The sequence below is a fragment of the Sander lucioperca genome, chromosome 2 (assembly GCF_008315115.2).
Source record: "Sander lucioperca isolate FBNREF2018 chromosome 2, SLUC_FBN_1.2, whole genome shotgun sequence".
Lineage (NCBI taxonomy): Eukaryota > Metazoa > Chordata > Actinopteri > Perciformes > Percidae > Sander > Sander lucioperca.
The window spans coordinates 25,974,869-25,997,233 of record NC_050174.1 but is presented as its reverse complement, the minus strand read 5'-3'; the positions used below and the strand labels follow the sequence as shown (position 1 = coordinate 25,997,233).

General features: G+C 42.0%; 1 protein-coding gene across 14 annotated transcripts in view; it reads left to right on the top strand.

Annotated features, from left to right (window-relative positions):
• fbrsl1 (fibrosin-like 1) overlaps positions 1 to 22,365 on the top strand; it is a 318,377-nt gene that overhangs the window by 99,836 nt on the left and 196,176 nt on the right. For all 14 annotated transcript variants that reach the window (XM_035995470.1, XM_035995454.1, XM_035995460.1 and 11 more), the window contains one exon: positions 9,129 to 9,353. In XM_035995470.1, coding sequence (XP_035851363.1) covers positions 9,129 to 9,353 — 225 coding nt within the window. The remainder of the gene's footprint in view (positions 1 to 9,128; positions 9,354 to 22,365) is intronic.

The window sequence follows — 22,365 nt, the reverse complement described above, 5'->3', positions numbered from 1 at the left end:
CAACAAAAACCTGGTCTAAAGTCAGTAACGCAGCATTTCATTGTTATTTTAACAGCAAATTAGTAAAATGCTCCTAGGCTTATGCACAGCATGCACACTATGCTTGTTAAACACACACACACAGGGACGCTCAGCAACACACACATGCAGAAGATTAAAAATAAAAATATTACGGTGCAAATCCTCCTTCATAATAGCAATGTGCCAAGGTCCAAACACGCCTGGCTTTTAAAGGGAATGGGAGATGATCTCTGATTGGTTTATTGCATGTTACGCCCCAAACACACCTCTGATTAATGAAGACACTAAGTACAACCCTTTAGAACCATGCGCCCGGCGCACGGACCATTTTTTCCACCATCAAACCATTACTCCCTTTTAATGTGATGTAAAATTATTTTAAAGCAGAATGTTGGGGCAGGGCATTAATTAGCAATGAATCAATCGTATAGTAAGTGTCAACGGATATGCCAATCAGGAAATTCAAATGCCTATTTTATGTGATTTTAGAGGCCTTGTATGTATCCTTGGGGTCTAATCAACCTGCTGCATGCATTTACTTCCACATAAAGCATTTGCATTACAGTTTTTTTATATTTCAAATTGTGCATTGTTTATACCAAGCTTTCTGAAAGCTAGCTAGCAGTTTTTCTCATCACTGACGTTGTTAGCACACTGCTACTTTTGTGAGCGTGCTGCCTTCTCCAATTGTCGTTCGTGCATGTTTGTGCATGATATCAACAAAACAGGTGCCTTTAATGCATGCTGTATTACAGACATTACAGGCACCAACAAAAATAGAACATAGAAGATGCTCTTGTCACTCCTACATTGTTGCCCTGAAATTAAACCACGTTTTAGAGCAGAAGTTTGGGACACTGTCTTAACATGCCAGTCAACACTTCTAGTTTGCCTGCTTCCATTTGGGCCTAAATAGTCCCAGGAACTAATCTCGGGAACTAAATCAAGAAACTATAATTCCCTTTTGAGCATTCATTTTACATCTCCACCACATTGTCTAATCTTCGCAAAAGAAAGTTTAGCTGACTGGCAGTTATCAGATGTATTATTAGTATATATTACATGATTAAAATGCTGTAATTACCCCTCCTATTTCAGACTGTATGACACAGTAGATTCAGTCCCTTTGTTATAGATATCCAGGCTTTGCTCTTGTAGCACATAATGAGCCTTTAATGAAACTTACAATGCAGTTTTGAAGTATTTAGTTGACAGTTTTGCTCCAGCGTTGCAGTAGATAGTTCTACAGTGGTGAATTTTCCAGAGGGCTGCTTAATGTTGAGGGAGGTGTACCCTGCAGAGCTCTTTGCGTCTAAATAATTACTGGCCTCAGAAAGAGGAGAGTGCAGTGGAGAAAGCATGATGATGTGCATTAGACACCACCATCTCTCCTAATCTCCATCTCTCTCTTCATATTCACATTCTATTTTTCTGCACTTACTCATTTGCCTTCTGGTTTATGCATGCCTTATGAAGACCCCTATACCCTTTGCAAGCAACTTCAGGGTTGCTGACATTATTCTGTGCAGAATGCATAAACCTTCTTTTTGGAGCTGAATGTGCTTCAACGGTGGATCTCAAGGCCCCGGCATAACCACGTAAAGCCATGCACTTTATTGTTGTGTGTAAAGAAACCTGTGTTGGATTTTATGACCCACACACACACACACACACACACACACACACACACACACACACACACACACACACGCTCCCCATGCAGCCTGGAACAGCCACAAAGCTCCACCGTACTGTTGCCAGGGTAACGTGGCCGGGTCAAACCATTCGAGCGGTCTCTCCTGTTCCATGCTGAGTCCCCCCACACACATACCCTCCACTTACTTGCACTATCTCAAAATCTTTGTGTTTGTTTCTCAGTCCATCCTCCTTATCCTCCCTTCCTCATACTGTCTGTCTGAATATTCACCCTCTGTCTGAAACGGATCACTGCCTGTCTCTTTAAGCCCCTCTCCCGAAAAAAGCCCAGTCTGCTCTGATTGGTCAGCATTTCCAGGTCTTCTGCATCTGTGCTCTCTGAGTCTCTGCACTGTCATTGCAGCCGGGGAATAACTGTAACAGCACTGTAGCGGCACTTTCTACCTATATACAGTATAGCTGTGACATAATAACCGTACAGAATTCCTGACGGCTCGTTTTAAGGCACCGTTTCTGAATACATGCCGTGTGCATTTCTCTGTGGATTGAGCGTTTTGATACTTTGACAGTATTCATATAGCACCTCGACCTGCTTTATAATAAAAACAAATCTCACTTTTTACAATATGGGACCTTTAAAGGTGCTCTAAGCGATGTTGGGTGACGTTACTTCTTGTTCTTGTTCAAAGTATTGTCAAACAAAACGGAGGCTAACTCGCCCCTCCCTCCTCCTCATCCCGTCCCCTCCCCCTCCCTTCCGTATTTCCGCGCACTAACCCCCCAACCCCCACCCCAAAATCCTTCTTGTCGGTTATTGGCTGGAACGCTGGAACTCTGTTTGTTATGTTTGGTGGTGCAGGTTGGTGCAGTTTGTTTTTGTTGCCATTTGTGGAGCCTGGGCTGTCTACAGAGACCACGTTTTTTTTCAGTGTGTTGTGTGTGGGACAGGCAGCTAGCAGATAGTGAGGAGATGTTTGCTGTATGTGACAAAAAATGTTGTAGCCTAAAAAACACGTGACATCACTTAGAGCACCTTTAATGAAATGCTGAGTACACATACACACAAAGTATTTACCTTGCAATTATTTGCACCAGTATTTACTCTTTTCATTTGCAAATTGGTTAATAATACAGAGTGTGATAAGGCTGCTCCATTATATGCAGAAGTAATTAACCTTTTTTAAAAGAAAAACCCCACTTCAGGCCTTTGGCATATGGAAATTATATCACAACTAAGCCATTGCTGGCAGACACACAGTGATGGATTACCCTTCTTCTCCTGCAGCTATTATAGATCTATTGTTGGAGTCGTGGACTGTGAATAAATGGAAATGGCACAGATAGACAATTGAAATCTGTTTATTACTGATGCAACACAACAGACATGAGACAGAAATGCAGATGCAAAATGGCAAATGCGCCAAACAAAGTCTAATTGGTCTGTGGCGCTCAAGCCTAGATATTACAGTTAACAGTACCCAAAATCCTGGCACATACAAAATTAATAATACAATGCAAACACATTTATTTATTTTTTACACCTAGTATAGCATCTGTTTCACTAACCTTAGCAGTCTGTGTTGCACGTTTTCCCTTAAACTGGAACTGTACATGCCACCAGTCTTTTGTCTTGATATGTAAACATAAGGTCACATAAGAAAAGAAAAGAAATGGGTGTACTGTAGCGGTGGCTTCTCATGCTATTTTCTGAGATTAGTTTAGCATTGTCCTGAAATAAGGTCACTAGCTTAGTTTATGTATTGCCTGCTCAAGGAAAACATTTGAGGACATGCAGCCATTCAGTGAACACATCGGCTACATCCCTAGTTAGCCCATATCAAAGCTGTTTCTTGGTAATGTTATGTAAGTGCCCACATACACAGTTCAAACCAGGCATGGATTGGCCATCGGGAGTACTCGGAGATATCCTGGTAGGCCGGTCTATTTGTGTGGGCTGCATCTGCTGCACGCCGGTCGAAAGGTTGTTGTTTTTTTGATTGATTGAGAGAAAAGAGATCATATGATTGAACCACCGGTTTGTCACTCATCTGAACACTGGCCAATCACATCCTACTACAGCCCTCCTCCATCCTACCATAGACACAGAGCGCATTTAAGTCCTGCCCCCACCGGTGGGGAAAACAACTCCACAAAGTGCCTGTAGCTAGCTAAAAACACAAGATTTAAACATGTCAAATGATTGTTTTAGCACCCTATGTCTACCAGAGAGGACAAGTTAGCTGTTAGTAAGCTAATGTTAGTTATGTATTAGCAAGATAAGGCACTTACACTTACAAACTTACAAACATAATACTAAAGCTTTCTGATTCATCAACATTCCACTATAACACAAGTTGCATACTGTGTATAAAATGCAGCTTTGTCACCTGTTTACTATACAAGACATCTTGATGACAGCCATGCTCCAACCATCTTGCCATAAAGAGCCAGTCAGCCTGTTTGACAGCGAGGACACTATCATCCTATCCTACTTACCACTCAGCTAATGGCGTTTTTTTCCATTACATGGTACCTGCTCGACTCGCCTCGACTCTCCTTTATTTATTTTCCATTATGAAAAAAGTCCCTGATACCTGCTAACAGGTACTTTTTCTAGTATCACCTCCGTCGAGGTTCCAAGCGAGCTGAGGCGATACCAAAAGCTGACGTGAAAACCTGCAGACTCCTGATTGGTCAGAGAGAATCGTCACTAATCACTGCGCCATCATTGCTAGCGACAGACGGGGGTGTCCTGAACAAACCCGCCATTTTTAAATAGTTTAGCCAGCGGTGGGTTTTTTTTCTGCCTCCAGCTTCTTTTGAAACAAAATGTGTCTTCTGGCAAGCAGCCACATGCCGAGAGTCAAAAACAACACACCTTCCACGTTCTGTGTGTGTGTCGCGTTAGGTCACGGCAGTTTCCTGCGGCGTCGCTATGACGACCAGCCATGCTCGCCTCACGCATGAGGCGGTAGTACTGTAAATCTGCAATGGAAAAAGGAGGACGGGGCACCGCGGCCGAGCAGAGCAGAACTGGTACTAGCAGTGGGTAAGCGCCATAAGTGGCTGTATTAGGGGCTGGTATCGACTGGTATGCAGTTTAAAAATTAACTTTTTGTCCACCAGACAAATGGCTAGTGAATGTTCAATTTTTACCAGCCACTCAATAGATGGTGAGTGAGTGAAGCAAATCTACCAGCATACACTGCTAATTGTGACCCCTGCTGGTATGTACATGTGTTAAAGGGGAGTGCAAGGATATATGTTATACTGTCGCTGAAGAGGAAGTTTTATACTAATGTTGAATGGAGCTTGAGTGTTGTTGGTGTGTTTAGCACACAGGGATGGGTGTTGAATATCATGAACTATTATTTAAGGGGTTTGCATTGAAGTCTCAAAAATATGTTCATATAACTCTTTTTAGAGTGGCAGCTGCTCCCCATGCCTAGAGGCTCCACCTGCCACTGTACATAATTCACAGTTGAACAGCTGATTTTAATATTTTCTACCCCCGGGCCACTTTTGATGACACTGTTGTGGAGAAAGGATGAGAGCGAGAGTGCTGAAATGAATAAAAGGTCACAGGATTGTTTTATTTGCTTGACTGAATGCTGAACTTGGCCAACCCAAGTTCAGCACCCAATTTGTGATTAGAGGTCTGGCACCACAATGTGCTCTGACCCAAACAGGTGGATAGATCTGTCTCGTCTGCATAACAAGACCGTACCTATGATTGCTAATATTCAGATTATAATTAGAAACATACAGACTAAAAAAACCTGGAAAAATGAATGCAGTGCACTTTATTTGGTAAAAATATGTATAACGATAGTCTAAGTTATAACTATGCTACATTTGGTTGAAAAGTTTGAAAAGTCAAATCACTGAATTGTCATAAGCAATTAACATATGACAATGGCAGCTGAATTAAGTGTCATAATATTTCGGACCATACAAGAAAAATGAATTCCAATTTTGGATGAATACAAATGTTATCTTTACTTTGGAGAATGCTAATCTCTTCAGATTATTGAATTCAATTAATAAAGATGAATGTGTCAAACAGTCAAATAATCAGTGAAGTCCTTGTGTATCACTGTTTTCTACGTGGATGAATGAAGCAGATGATAACCACAGGGACTTCTTCTAGAATGCTAATGAAACTCCACATTTCTTCAAGTTGATGCTTAATTGATCACACCGCTCACTGCATGTTTCTATTACTAGCTTAGGAGACGCTGACTTGATGTGTATTGATGGACCTTCATACTGCAGCTTAAAATACCCCTGTCTAAAAGAAGGAAAACATCTGGTCTGGGCATTCTTTCTTGTCAGTCTGTAGCCCCTTTGTCCAGCTCTTTAAAGATGGCTCTTCAGGTAATGAATTTCATGACAAGTGGCCTGCTAATACCCTCTGGTCCCCCATGAGAAATGAATGTGTTGCCTTGTGAGGTGAGAAGAGCTGCTTTGAGCTGCTGTGCGATGTCAGTGTGATGTAGAGCTGTAATCGGGCCTTAAAAGTTAGGCCCGACAAGGCCCGAGCCCGACAGAATTCGCCCCGGGCCCGACAAGTACATTTTGATTGACAGCTTTTTAAAAGCCTGAACCCGTTTACAGCCCAACATTATTCAAATGTGCGCATGCACACAGCTCTTTTGCCTTTTGTCAAAAATGAGTCATTTATACATTTTTTTAAATAATTTATTCATGACTAACATAGGCTATAGGCCACTTGGAAGTTGGAACAAAGTAATATAATAAGTCCTCCAGAGGCCAGTCTCCGTTTCACCTCCTCAGCATCCATTTACATGCTAATCAACCTGAGCTTACCCCGGGTAATTGTATACATGCACGAATAGCTTCATACACTGGCCATACATGGTCTGGAATACTGTTATTTACTTAAATTCAACTTTTAGAGGTCAACTGTGTTAGATGTATTTTGGCACAGCATAGAGGCAACTGTTTTTCCTTTCACAATGAAAAGAAAAAAATCTATCTTCCAGCAGTCAGCGAGTGTCCTAGCCAGTCTTAAGTGTTAAAGTGTTTTTTTCTCTAAACTGGAGGGAAGAAAATCTCATAACTAGAGACACTTCATGTGTTTCCAAACAGCTTCTTCTAGGAGGCTGGGAGCTGTACCAGCAAGTAAGAAAAGAAACCTTTCAACAGCAAACATATTCATTGTAGCACAAAATAATTCCTGCAAAGACTCCTGGACTAGAACATTGTGACAATGCGTAGGTGGTTTTAGGATCGTTGCCCTCTCCAATTAAATTTTAGATAAATTATGCCTGGACTTAAATTGCTTTTGTCCTGGAAGCCTTCCCCCATTCCATGGCCAGTTCTTTTTGCACTTGCTGACACATGAGCACCTTTTGTCACGGAAGGTGTCATTCATTAGCAGTTATGGGGCTAATGCCCTAGCCATCTGCTAACCTCCCAGCCTTGGAGCCAATCATTTGATTATTCAGACGGAGCACTGAGCTGACTGCAGTCGGGCCGGGTGCTGCTGGCTGTGAACAGATGTTGAAACCTGAACCGGCAGCCCTCGGCCTGGAACTCCATGCAGCTTTTTAGCAGCGGTGTGTCATCCTCTGCCACTCAGACACGCGGTGATCTCCACCGACAGGCTTTACCAAGCAGCATCAAGGCACTAGCTCCACTTGGGCCTGATGAGATCTGGAGATAATATGCAGCAGAAGCCCGGGAGGAGGAGACAATTCAATCACTCGACACACAAGCAGGCAGCCAGGCTGGCAGCAGTATTTTCCACAGGCTGACAGATGTGCATGTGCATCTATTTCTGAGCCTCTTCACTATATCATGTTAGCCATGCCCTTTACTTAGCCCACACTGCCAGTGCATCTAGAGCAGGGGTGTCAAACTCACATCAAGGGCCAGACATATATAGTTTATTGACATGCTTTTATTTAATACAAAGAAAAACATACAAATATATTAGATTATATTGTTGCATGTCCCCACATACTATTTAGTCCACATAAAGCCCTAAATGGGTCAAGAAAAATGGTGCTTAGCCACAAAGCATTTAGTCAATCGAAATAATGCATTCTGATCTGATACATTTTTACAATTTTGCAACCATACAGCCAACAACGTGCTTCACAGTCCTGAATATGAGAACTCAACGGTAGTGTGGGGCATTTAATAAAACAAAATATGTCCTGATATTAAAGCAAAAATAATTGGAGAGAATAAATGATTGGTAAGTGTGGTAAGATAAGTGTTGACTTACATTAAACGGCACATTTTGGCTGACGTTAGGCATTAGTGTTTGCTTTCTTTTTCAGGAACTTTTGTATTATTTACTACCAAGTTGGATATGTCCCTGCAAATATCACAAGTGTTTGGATCATACTCCAACTGGGATGGAGACTTTCAATTGCATTTACAAGTCAGAAACTGGTAATTATGGTAACTCTAATATGACATGGAACACTGCATAAGGCTACATGGTGGGTCATTGCACCGGGAATTATGGACACTTGTAATATTCTAACATGCTCTCTTGCATGCTCTCTTTTTTTTTTGTGCAATACACTGACAAAAAATGCCAGACTTGAACCATCTTAGTGCATTAAAGCAGCTAAAATGAAGCAAACACCAGACAATAGTATTAGTAGGACATACACAGCATGGGGACATTTTTGTCTGTGAAACACTGGTCAGAAGGTGACCGGGGGACGGGGCAAAGGAAAACCATTGAGTAATTTACCTGGCAGGTACAAATGATGTTTGAATTCCAATAAACAAGCACCAATTCCATACAGGCCGTAACCGAAGCATGAAAGGAATGATTAGTTAAAGGGCGAAATTGCTTAGTCATAGTGTAAGTGTAAAGCAACTGTATTTTCTAGTGTGTGTTAAAGCAGCACTTCATATCATAAGCTCATTATATCTGAGCCTTAAAGTGATTATAGGCTCCAGTAAGGCATTGTTCAGCTGTTGACAGGATTAAAGATGACTTAAGAGAGAGAGAGTGTCGCCGCTCCATGCTCGAGTGTTTGCTTGCTTTGTATAAGCCAGCAGTGAAAGGGGCTGCACGCTTGACTGTTTGCCAGCTGCGGTGCCGCACACCCTCCCCCCACTCTTTTACACATTCATCTCCCACCACTCTGTCCACCCATCTAGATATGTCTGCTTTGTTCTTGTTCGAAGGGGTGTAAGTTTTCATAGACTTTTCATCACCTGGTGTACAATTGTTTTAGGGTTTTTAAGGAAATCCTTGAGCTACTAAAGGCAGTAAATCTCTCTCGTGAGTGTGGCATTGATTAGTACCTGTGTTACTAGTGTTAGTGCAGGATGCAGTCAAAATGAAAGAGGAAGGGCTGTGTGCAACAGGCTACATGGCATCCTCTAACACTGCCTTGGTGAATCGTAATCATTGACTGTGTCTAGATTTCTAATGTGCTTTTATCTCCTCCCTGCAGAAGAAGACTGGAGTTGTGAAGACACAGGAGAAGAAAGAGCGGTGGAAGGACAAAAAGGTGGCGAAGCGGCAGAAGAAGGACGACAAGGAGGTGGAGGAGGAAGAGGAGAATGTCCAGCCGGTGGTGGATCCCCTGGAGAATGGCTTCCTTCATCACGCCCAGCGGGAGCAGGACAGGATCACTGAGAGGCTGCTGAAGAAGACTTACTCCAAGAAGAACAAAATGGTCAGTGTCTCGGCCTCCATTGCTTTAAGAAATAAAGTAATAGTAGTTTTAAGTAATTCTTCCTGGACAATAGTTCAATATAAGTTAGAAAGGTTACTATATGTTGAATAGACTATGGAAGTGTGGGTATGTTGTTGACAAATGAAAGAGATGTCTGCTGTGCTGGCTTTTGCTGTGAAGGCAGGGGAGCCAATCAGCTGCTTTGGAAGCATCTGGTTCCACTTCTTTGATGTGATTGGTCAGTGCTGTTATTTCCAAACTATTCTTTTACTACGAAGCAGGACAGTCTTTTCTCCGAGTATATACTTTCCATCCATCTGACAGCTGGTCCACATTCACTTTAAAGTAGAACAAGATCTAAGGTGTGAAGAGTGTAAACAGAGCCTCACACCCATATCAGATGGGACTTTACCTATTTGTGTGTCAGCACAGACTTTACAGGTACCACAGTGCTGAGGAGTGCAAGAGCTAACTTCACACCACTTCTCAGTGTTCAGCACAGGAGAAAATCATTTTCTTCAAATACAGTACTCACTCCTGTTCCGAGTCTGCTAAAGGCTGGAGTTTGAGCCCATCAGAGTTGTCAAAAGATTGCCACAGTCATTTTGAAAATGGTACTGTATACGTAATTATGTAATTGGTTGTCATTGTTTTTGAAATAGAAACTTTTGACACTATTCACGTTGTCCTTTAGGGAAGTCCAGGTCTTTGCCACAGTCTTTATTTGTTTAAGGTTTTGTCAGCAGCAGTCTTTTGTAGGTAGTAATCACATTGTGGTTGGTGGTAACTTTGGGCACTAACTTCTTTTCTCCTGCTGCAGTTTAAAGTTACTTTATGTTGTGAGTTGTTAATGGGTTCAGCTGTATTTCAGTTGGTGCCAATAGTTATCTTTTGCATTTTGGGCTCTGCATTAGTAGTGATTAGAGCCTGACCGATATTGGCCTATCACAGACATATGGGTATGTATCGGTATCGGCGTATATGTTGTATTTTTATTTTATTTATTCTTTATTTCCTCAATGTTCATTTCTAGAATTGGTTGACAATATACAGTAGTACATTGAATGTATAATGTACATGTATAATAATTACATCGGTGCACAATCCACATAAAAAAGGTCTATTTTCATTCCACCTCAAAATTCATTGTAATGACCATTATATTGGCAATCTGTGTATTTCTCCCCTCTAAAATCGTTTTTCAAAAGTCCCATATAGGTCAGGCTGTAGTAGTGATGTTAAACATGCTCCTGTGTTAAAATAAATCTTTGCTGTGATCATGAAATCACTTGTTGACACTAGGTGGATGGCTAGTCTATTTGCAGCTGTATTTACTTGGTGGCAATAGCACCTTGTTTAAAGTACATTTTCAGGTTCATAATTGTATTTAGAGGTTATATCAGAATAGGTTTACATGGTTTAATTTTCAAAAAACACCATATTTTTGTTGTACTGCACATTACTGCAGCTCCTCTTTTCACCCTGTGTGTTGAGCTCTCTGTTTTAGCTACAGAGTGAGACATCTCACTTCTGTTCCATCTTTGTTGGGAGTTGCACATGCTCAGTAGCTAGGTAAGGACTACTAGCCAGTCAGAAGCAGAGTATGAGGGCGTGCCCTGACAGTAGCTAGGTAAGGACTACTAACCAGTCAGAAGCAGTATAAGGGCGTGCCATGCTAGCAGCTAGGCGAGCATTATAACGTGTGTTCCAAAGTGACCACGTTTGTCTCTGAAGTAAAGGCTGGACTACAATAGAGCTGTTTGGAGCAGTTTGTGAACAGTGTTTTCTGTTGGAGATGGTAAGTCCCTTTGGGGTGGACTTTGGTCTTTTTCACTTTGTGAACCTATAACGTGCACAAAAAGATATATAACACAATAAAGGAAAGGGAAAAAGCCAAAAAAGCAGAATATGAGCACTTTAAGCAAGTTTGACAACTATGACACTGCATTACAACAGAGCAGCTAATACAGAGGTTACACAACAGTAGCCTATGGCAGCAGCGGTAGCCTACACAGAATGACACAAAGACTGTACTGTAGGTGCACTATGGGAGTTTTCTATTGGTTTGGGATTATAGTGTTTATTTGTAATTCCCTTACTGAAACAAAGGAGGAAACCAGACAAGTACAAACTTTATCATAGGGAAAGAATTATAGGGAATCAGTGAGATAGCCTTTGGACCTCATGTGTCTTTTATACACTGGTGAGCCATGGAGCTACCGAAAGTGGTTTCATAAGCAAATTGTTGGTATGCTGCCTTCAGGTGAATTTACCCTGCTATCCCATTCTTGTTTTCCTTCACTGCAGAAGTGGTTTTCTGTTTGTTTATGCAGATAGAGGGCTGCCAGTATCCCCGGCTTCAAGCACACTGCTGAGCCCACAGAGTCTGTCCCAGTGAGATAGCCCATCTATGTGTTAACAGTTTGTTTAAATGGGCGGATGTTTTTATGCCCCTGTCCGAGGCCAAGCTCCACCATAGTGCTGTTGAGGATAAGAGGGGAAATGTAGTCAGGAAGCCAAACTAAATAATGAGGCTGTGTAGCCCGGGGGCCTCCTCCACAGACAAAAATATCTCTCGTAGATAAGATTTCCTAAGGAAGTTAACATGGCTGAAAATGAGTTTGGCTGTGATATTTAGTTTGCTAAGAGACAGATGCTCTTATCCAGAGTTTAAGTGCAATAGGCTGCCAAGACTTATACTTAAAATATACATTCCAGTTCAGATAATAACTGCATAATACCACCAAATGCTGCGGTCATGTGAAAACCTTTTTACAGTAACTTCTTCTGAAGATTTACTACACATGCTCCCAAGGAGCTGAAGATAGAGGAATTAGAAAAGCAGCTCAAAACCCACAGGAAAAATAAAGCTAAAAAGTGTTTTTTATGTTTCTACCCATCAGTAGTGAGATATTTCTTTGTCCTTGGAATATATAATAGAGAAATAAATTTGAATTTAAACCTTGTATTATTGTGGCATGAGAGAAGCTGTATTTTTTTGCTTCCAAAATGATATTACTGCAGATTGAATGAGTAGCTTGATCTAACATCTATTTATTTGTCGTGTTTTTTTGTGCTTCCTAAGTGCAATTTGAAATAATGTCTTGGAGGCACATCAACAAATGCTCCTAGCTCCAGATTGAAGTGTATTTTACTGCCGTCAGCCAAACCACAAATCTGAGTGCATATATTTTTTTATTATTATTATTGTAACACCAACAAACTACAGACATTACAACAGGTTGTCGATTGCATTTTGATTTTTTTAACCCAGCTACCCCTCAACCCTCATCCCTATCCCCCTCCTCCCCCCACCAACCAACAACATAGTAATACCTACACAGACAGAGCATCCTTATTACTGTAAATAAAAAATCTGTAGAAATCCAATTTGTCTAGATTAAAACTGTATTTGGTCGTACATCCTTAACCCTTGCTAATGATTAGGGGTGGGAAAAATAATCGATTCTTGGATGCATCGCAATTCTCTTTAGAACGAATCGATGTTCGATTCAGATAAGTTAATAATCGAAAAAAAAAAGTGTTGATTTTTATTTAAAAGTTACTGTCTCCAGACAAGTACAAATCAGACAACAGAGTGAGTGAAAGAGGGTGGGGTAATGGACAACAACGTAGAGTTTAGGCAAGATTACAGAAAAAAAAACACACAAAAATGGCCAAAAGGAGAAAAAAAACTTAAATTTTGTGTATATACACACATGATCTAATAAGACATACATAAAATAATTAGGCAAAACACATATAGGCTGTTCATCTACTTTATCAGATTACATCTGACTACCCCATGTTTCATGTTCTAAGAAGCCAATTCTCCACCTTTTAACGTGACTGAGCCTCTGACATGGAAGATTACTGGGAGAGAAGGGGACTTCCACAAGCATGGAATGACTACAAAATAAAAACCTCAGTAGACAAAACATTTCATTAAAACTTTTGTGTGACAAATACTATATATATGTCAAAATCTAAGCTTTTTCTAGCTGCTTTGTCTAGGAAGTGATTAGCAAACTCTGAGTAGTAAACTCAGATTTATATGTATATTTAAAAAAAATCATGGAGCATGGAAATGTACATAAAAAAAATTGTTGCATCGAGATGCATCGATAATCGGTGTAGAATCGAATCGCTGGCCTCTGAATCGGAATTGAATCGTGAGGTGCCAAGAGATTCCCACCCCTACTAATGATAGTTCCAGAAATGTCCAAAAAGCTCTGAAGCAAATGAATACGTGGCCAGCCAGACTCTGCGTGGTTTGTCTGTAAAGGAAAGGAGGGAATCATCAATCAGAAGATGTAAAGCAGGGTCCATTGGTAATTGTAACCGTGTTAGTTCTGCAAGGTTACAAACAACCTTCCCCCCCCAAAAAAAAAAAAACATACAGCATGTATCAAAAAAAGCCAGTGGTTCCGTGAGAGCAAAATGAACAATATGGGTCAGGTACCAGTCCTATTTGATATCTGATTATCGATGTTGGATATGCTCTATGACAACATTTCAAATGTATATACTGATGATTTTGGTTTTTCAAAGCACCAAGAACATTATCCAGATATATCCCTATCTCAAGCTTTCATTCCTGATGTCAGCATTTCTGGGGGTTTAATTCTAACTCTGTATCCAATTTTAAATGGGATGTTTGTTTTTTTAATCTGACCTCCAGGGAACCCCGTAGGCTTTAATTCAATTCAATTCAATTCAATTCAATTCAATTCAATTTTATTTATAGTATCAAATCATAACAAGAGTTATCTCGAGACACTTTACAGATAGAGTAGGTCTAGACCAAACTCTGTACTTTACGAAGCCCCAACTATTACAGTGGTTGCCTCAAGAGCAAGCATTAGCAGTAGCTATTGCGACAGTGGCAAGGAAAAACTCCCTTTTTTGTTAGGAAGAAACCTCGGACAGACCCAGACTCTTGGTAGGCGGTGTCTGACGGCACCAGTTGGGGAAGTGGTGAATGGTGGCAATAATAGTCATAATAAAGATAGTGAAACAGTGATCACAATGGTAGTCATAGTAGTTCATGTCATAGTAGGGCACAGCAGGGCGTTACGGGGTGTAGTGTGGCACAGCAGCCTGGGTGGACGCGGTTGGACGCGGCAGGACGCAGTCGGACACTGCGGGGAAACGTAGAGCGTAGCAGGGTGTAGTAAGTCCATAGCGTCAGCTGCACCCAGGACCCCGGTGTAGGTGCCACCCAATTCCAAGGCGATGTTCTGGGTGAAGAAGAAGCAAAGGGACTCCGGGGAGAAAACTCCCCAGAGCTAGGTTAGTAACAGGCATTTCTGGGACTAAGATGCACACAAAAGGAGACAAGTGAAAAGAGAGGGAGCGGCTCATTGTGTCCTTGGAAGGAGCTTCCCACAGCAGTCTAGAGTTATAATAGCATAACTAAGAGAGGCAGGCTAAAGAGAGGGGCCCTGGACCAGGCTCGTACTCTCTCCTGCCGGAACGGGCTTGTACTTCCTGCCTCCCTCTACTCTACTCTACTATGCTGCAACTCCTCACTCCCTAACTATAAGCTTTATCAAAGATGATGGTTTTCAGTTTATTCTTAAATGTGGCGACGGTGTCTGCCCCCCGAACCCAAGTTGGGAGCTGGTTCCACAGGAGAGGAGCCTGGTAGCTGAAGGCTCTGGCTCCCATTCTACTTTTAGAGACTCTAGGAACCACAAGTAGCTCTGAGTTCTGGGAGCGCAGTGCTCTAGTGGGACAATAAGGTACTAAGAGCTCTTCTATGTATGATGGTGCTTGACCATTTAGTGCTTTGTAGGTCAGGAGAAGGATTTTAAATTCAATCCTGGATTTTACAGGAAGCCAATGCAGGGAAGCTAATACAGGAGAAATGTGATCTCTTTTGTTAGTTCTTGTCAGAACACGTGCTGCAGCATTCTGGATCAGCTGGAGGGTCTTGAGGGACTTATTTGAGCAGCCTGATAGTAAAGAATTACAGTAGTCCAGCCGGGAAGTTACGAATGCATGGACTAGTTTTTCAGCATCGTTTTGAGACAGGATGTTCCTGATTTTGGCAATGTTACGAAGATGGAAAAAGGCTGTTCTTGAGGTTTGTTTTAAGTGGGCGTTAAAGGATAGATCCTGGTCAAAAATAACTCCTAGATTTCTGACAGTAGTGCTGGAGGCCAGGGCAATACCATCTAGGGTAGCTATATATTTAGATAATGAAGTTGTGCTTGGGTCCCAGCACAATAACTTCCGTTTTGTTTGAGTTTAACATCAGAAAATTGTGGGTCATCCAGGATTTTATATCTTTAATGCACGCTTGAAGTTTAGCTAACTGACCGCTTTCGTCTGGCTTAATTGACAGATATAATTGGGTGTCGTCTGCGTAACAGTGAAAGTTAATTGAGTGTTTCCTAATAATATTGCCTAGAGGAAGCATATATATAGAGAATAGAATTGGTCCAAGCACTGAGCCTTGAGGAACGCCATGGCTAACTTTAGCGTATTTGGATGGTTTATCGTTAATATTAACAAATTGGGATCGCTCAGAAAAATAGGACTTAAACCAGCTTAGTGCGATTCCTTTAATGCCAACTAAATGTTCCAGTCTCTGTAAGAGGATGGTATGGTCAATAGTGTCGAATGCAGCACTAAGATCTAATAAGACAAGTATGGAGACAAGTCCTTTGTCAGCAGCAGTTAGAAGGTCGTTAGTGATTTTCACCAGTGCCGTCTCTGTGCTATGATGCATTCTAAATCCTGACTGAAAGTCTTCAAATAGACTATTTCTATGCAGAAAGTCACACAATTGATTAGAGACTACCTTCTCAAGGATTTTGGAGAGAAACGGGAGGTTAGATATAGGTCTATAGTTGGCTAAGACCTCAGGGTCGAGGGTGGGTTTTTTCAGAATAGGTTTTATCACAGCTACTTTAAAAGACTGCGGTACGTGACCCGTTAATAAGGACATATTGATCGTATCTAGTAATGTGGTATTGACCACGGGTAGTGCTTCTTTAAGTAGCCTCGTTGGAATGGGGTCTAAGAGACAGGTAGTTGGCTTAGCTGAAGAGACCCTTAACATTAATTTTTGGAGGTCTAAAGGATAAAAGCCGTCTAAATAAGTATCAGGTCTTATCGTTCTCTCTAGCCCTCCTGCGCCCAATGGTGAGCCGTTAGAAGCTGTGGGCAGAAGGTGATGAATTTTTTCTCTAATTGTTATAATTTTATCATTAAAAAAGGTCATGAAGTCATCACTGCTCAGAGCTATAGGATAGATGGCTCAACAGAGCTATGACTCTTTGTCAGCCTGGCTACAGTGCTGAAAAGAAACCTTGGGTTGTTCTTATTTTCTTCTATTAGTATTGAGTAGTAGTCTGATCTGGCATTTCTGAGGGCCCTCCTATAATTTTTTAGACTATCTTGCCAATCCACACGAGATTCTTCCAGTTTGGTGGAACGCCATTTACTTTCAAGTTTTCGTGAGATTTGTTTTAATTTGCGAGTTTGGGAGTTATACCAAGGTGCTAGTTTCCTTTCCTTCATCATCTTCTTTTTGATAGGAGCAACCGAGTCTAAAGTAGTCCGTAGGCAGGCCGTAGCAGCGTCTACAAAGTTATCAAGTTGGGAGGGACTAAAGTTAACATAACAGTCCTCTGTTATATTAAGGCATGACATTGAGTTAAGTGCTGTTGGAATATCTTCCTTAAATTTAGCTATAGCACTGTCAGATAAGCATCTAGTGTAGAAACTTTTATTTAATTTTGTATAGTCTGGTAGTAGGAATTCGAAAGTTATTAAAAAATGGTCTGATAATAAAGGATTCTGCGGAAATACTATTAAATCGTCAATTTTGATGCCATATTCTAGCACAAGGTCGAGGGTGTGGTTAAAACAGTGCGTGGCCTTATGCACCCTCTGACTGAAACCAATAGAATCTAGCAGTGAATTGAAAGCAGTACTAAGGCTATTGCTGTCAATGTCCACATGGATATTAAAATCACCTACAATAAGTACTTTGTCTGATTGAAGGACTACGCATGATAAAAACTCTGAGAATTCAGATAAAAACTCAGAATATGGACCTGGTGCTCGGTAAACAACAACAAATATAATAGGCTGTACTGTTTTCCATGTTGGGTGTTGAAGATTAAGAACAAGGCTTTCAAACGAGTTATAATTTAGTTTAGGTTTAGGATTAATTAACAGGCTTGAGTCAAATATGGCTGCAACTCCCCCTCCTCGGCCTGAGCCTCGTGGAATTTGGGTATTATTATGACTGGGAGGAGTGGCTTCGTTTAAACTAACATATTCGTCATGGCCCAGCCAGGTTTCGGTGAGGCAGAATAAATCAATGTGGTTATCTGATATCAATTCGTTTACCAATAATGCTTTCGATGACAGAGATCTAATATTTAATAGTCCACATTTGATTTTCCTATTCTGTTCTATCGTTGCAGTGGTTGTTTTAATTCCAATTAGGTTGTTTAGTATAGCACCTCTTTTGTTAGCGTTTGGTTTAAACGGTCTCAGTCGGGGGACAGACACGGTGGTTATGGGATTATGAATGGGTGATTGCTCTGAAGGGAGCACAGAGGGGCGTGTAGCGCTGTATCTCTGATTATTGACTTTGGGAGAGTGTGTCTGGTCAGTGTGCTTGTGAGAGTGTTTACGGGATGTAAACAGTCAATCAGAGGTCTGGGTATGCAGGGCGTGGTGCAAATTTCCACGTAGCATCTGGCTTCCGCGTGTATTGGGATGAATCCCATCCCTGCTGAACAGGGAGCCACGTTCCCAAAACAGATTGAAGTTGTCAATAAAACCTATCTTGTGAATGCTGCATGTGAGCTGGAGCCAGGTGTTAAGGGAGAGTAGTCTACTAAAGAGGCATGATCCGCGACCTAGAGATGGAAGTGGGCCCGAAATAAAAACCGACTTCCCAGTGCTTTTTAAAGCCTCAATGAGAGTGGTAAAGTCTCGCCTTGTGCGCTCACACTCCTGAATCCGAGTGGACATGTCGTTATGTCCACAATGGACCACGATGCGTTTGATAGAGGTCGGAAATGAGGGTATCAGGTCCATAACTTTAGCCAGGATGTCTGCAACTTTGGCTCCGGGAAAACAGTGTGTGACAGCATTATGAAACCGTAGGTCTCTAGTGATGGAGTCTCCAATAATTACTGTGGTTAGGGGGAAGAGCGGACGAGGAGTGGGGGGGTGTGGATAGCCGGTGACGGGAGCAAAACAGTCAGTGTCGGTTTCAGATGGGCAGGGAAAAGAAGAGGAAGATTGCTTACCGTTCGGTTGTGGAGATTGTTTTTGAGGAACGTTGTCATTTGGCTGATCCAGGCAGTGTAGGCCACTACCGCATCCCTCAGAAGCTTTCGCCGCGCGGTAGCAATCGTCTTCCGTGACGACGGCTGGTCAGTCTGCTTTGAAGCGGGGCGAGCCCGGTGAGCCGCACTGGCCACCACCGGCTCCGACTCCGACAAAGCATTGAAGCGGTTGGAGAGGCTGAGGGCAGGAGGCGATGGAGCCCTACCCGAGGATCTCTTTCGGCCGCAAACCACCTCAGTCCAGGGTGGCTTGATAACCGGTGTCGAGCAGGACGATGGGCGTGGGCAGGCAGCTGGGTCCCATGGCGCGGTATCCTGGAAGGCCGCCGAGAGAGATGAGATCCGGAGCGACTGATTATGAGCCACGTCCAAGCAGGCGGTTAACAAAGCATCTTTGGTTTTTAAGTCCTCGGAAAGCCGACGAACATCTTCCCTGAGGTCAGCAATTTCTTTGTTTGTATTATTGAACAACGAGGAAATCCTGAGGGGGAGTGGGGAGGTTGCCATGAAGCTAGCGTTAGTTTAGCCGGTAGGCCTAGTCTTGATAAATTAGCGTGAGGCTAATACTTACTTACACGTAAAAATGTATCTTTGGTTTTAAAAACACTTTATTAGTATAATAAAAACTAGGCGATAGAGCCGACTGTTAGGTAGGAGGTTGAAGGCAGCTGCCGGCTGCCTCGTCCCCGCCGACTGCTGTCGCTTGTGGATGACGTTCGCTTGTGGATGACGTGACCCTCCAGGGAACCCCGTAGGCTTTACAAGCTGACCTTACTCTGAAGTAGAAGAAAAGAGAGTGTTTATCAATATTATATTGAGAGACAAGTTTTTGAAAGTTAAGGATAGTGTTTGCCCCATTAATACCTTGAAGAGTTGTAAACCCTTTAGTCTAACCTTTAGTGAATGGTTTCCCCCCAGAGAGAAGGTGACTAATGTTCCATATCAAGGATGATGTGCACCATACGCTTCTAAAATTTAGGAATTTTTCTGCCGGTCTAAATACTTGTAGCATAAAAGTTTAAATTGGACTGTTAATATATAAACCACATTTTTTGGTAGACATACAGAATCTATGAGGAGAAAGTCTTTTAAAAATCTGAGTTTATGTTGAGGAATGTATAACAAAATGTTTATTTTATCATTGATGTGCATGTATTTTTCGAAGTAATGAATCACAAAACAAAACAATCCAGAAATGAGTGTACACACGATACTGTGTACAGTACCACATACTAAAACTACAGTTACCGTATGTAGCAACAGCAGAGGCTTCTGTGTCAGTGAACCATTGTAATGAATGTCTCTGCAGCACTTTGCAGCAGCTTAGAGGGAGAGTTTGTCTGGCTTGGATAAGGCACATTGACCCCATGCATTGCTCAAGTCCCCTAAAAAAACAAATCCTAAATCCTGTGATCGGTAGATAGCTGGAGTACTGCTGGTTACCTATGCCCTGGTGGTTCCCTGTTGCTCTTACTTAACTTCTAAACTTCCCAAGCCCCTTCCTTTGTTCTTGTATCAGCTGCTTACTTTAATCTTTGTCTGGCTGAAGCAATGTTTGACTGTCTCACTGTCTAAGTAGCTAAAATATCTTTTAACCTGCATGATGTGAACTAAAGCCTGCCTTTATTGCGTAACTAAAACTCCCAATTCCCAGCTACATTATTACTGTTTTGAGAACTAACAATTATGCTGTGTTCATATGCTGTGCGAAACAACAACACCCAATTCCAAGGCGGCTGTGGCTCAGGAGGAGGTGGTAGAGCAGGTCGTCCAGCTGCTATACTGTATAAATGCAGTCCATCCATTATCACAGTGCAGATGAGACTCAGCACATGATCATGTTGCATAACTAATTAATCATAGATAACATTATGAAATATGAAACGGTTGATCCACACCCTTAAATAAGCATTCAGAAAGCTGAATAGGTCCTCTCTGCTTTTGTTGAAGTACAAGTGGTGTTTGATCAGGCCTGTTTCTTAAGTCGCTCCCTTTGCTTTTTATCCCACACCCACCTGCTGTCATCATATGATTTATAATATATATTGTTGCCAAAAAGGAATTTGTGCATGTGTGGCAAGCAGAGGCACATTACAACACGATCAATTTGCTGAGGGTCAAAGCCTGTGGGCCAACATGCCCCACTAAAACCTTTTAATGGGAGCGTATGAACAATTTGATTGTTTTTATTCACATTTATCAATATAAATAAAGGCATATTCCCATGGTTATTGTGTTATGGGGTGGAGGTGTTGATTGATTCGCCGTTGCTGAGTCCAGTCTCTCTGGGTCGAGTGCATATCATACGGAGTATAACGCAGCTTAGGAGATAGCGATAGGTAGAGATATCTATTCTTACTTCATCCTCAACCCCTGTGATGTTTCCATGCTCTCTGAGGGTCTCTGATAGATGGAATCCCATGCATATGAAACACATTTGATTCCAGATGGACGGGGCTTCGATGAGGAGCCCTTTGTGGATTTGATCTACCACAAAAAATGTCCCTGGCAACAGCGCCTACAGGCTCACACTCAAATGTCATAGTCATGTGTTTTTTTTTAGTATTCACAGTTCTCTTTGCTGCTAAGTTAACTTAACAATACCATGTACACATGTACTCTTACTTACATCCAATGAAGCAAACTGTAGATCCTTTTATCAAACAAACACTGAGCAGATGGATGTTTATGCACACATAAAAAAGACGTTTGTTGTAACTGTAGGAAAAGGGCAGCACGGAGCAGCCATCTGGGCTTTACAGCATCTGTTGACATGTTATGGCTGATGATATTGATGATATAGGTATGTATACTTTTAGGATACTCTCTTACCACAACGATCAGCTCAAATGCACTTGAAGCATTTTCTACTTTGTCCTTCAGGTTGCCCTTCTCTCCAAGTGGCCAGCGTAGTTTTGCCCTTCCTTTTTTCTTTCTGTTGTGCTGTGTCTCCTGTCAAAGGAGGTGTCCTGGATGTAAGACACACTACGATCCACAGGCACCTCGGGGGGGCCAGAAGTTCACCGAAAGGACAGGAGCTGCAGTGTCAGAACAGAGTTTGCCACAGGGAGGCAGTGGGTGGGGTGGGGGGGCAGCACTTGATCTAATTGGAAGACTTGCCAGGACCTTAGGAATGGTCGAGCATATTGTATGTGTGAAAGACTGGGTAAACTACTGTTCTTTCTTTCTTCATCCAACAATATGTCCCTGTCCTTTGCTCGTCCAGAAATGAAACAAAATCTGTTTCATTTGATTTCTATTTTTGGTAAGGAGCATCAAGAAACTCACGACTGAGATTTTGTCATTAACATTGTAGGTCATAGTAATATCCATAAACCAATAGACCAGTCTGATCTGCGTTGTTGGGTCATTCCCTGCTGTAAGAAAAGCAGCTCGCAGGTACCTTCAATATGCTTCAAATGGGGGTCATGAATAACACATAATGCTGACTCGCTCATGCAACACACTGATAGCTACGCATCACATCATCATCCATGTCCATTACTACAGTGGCCTACCCTGTGCTACATGCCCACACACACGCACACGCACACACACACGCACACACACACACACACACACACACACACACACTCCACTAACAATGTCATATAGAAAAACATCTCTGGACACTTCACTCTATTATTCCAACCCCCCACTCATACTCAGGCCAGCCTGTGGACATGAAGCCA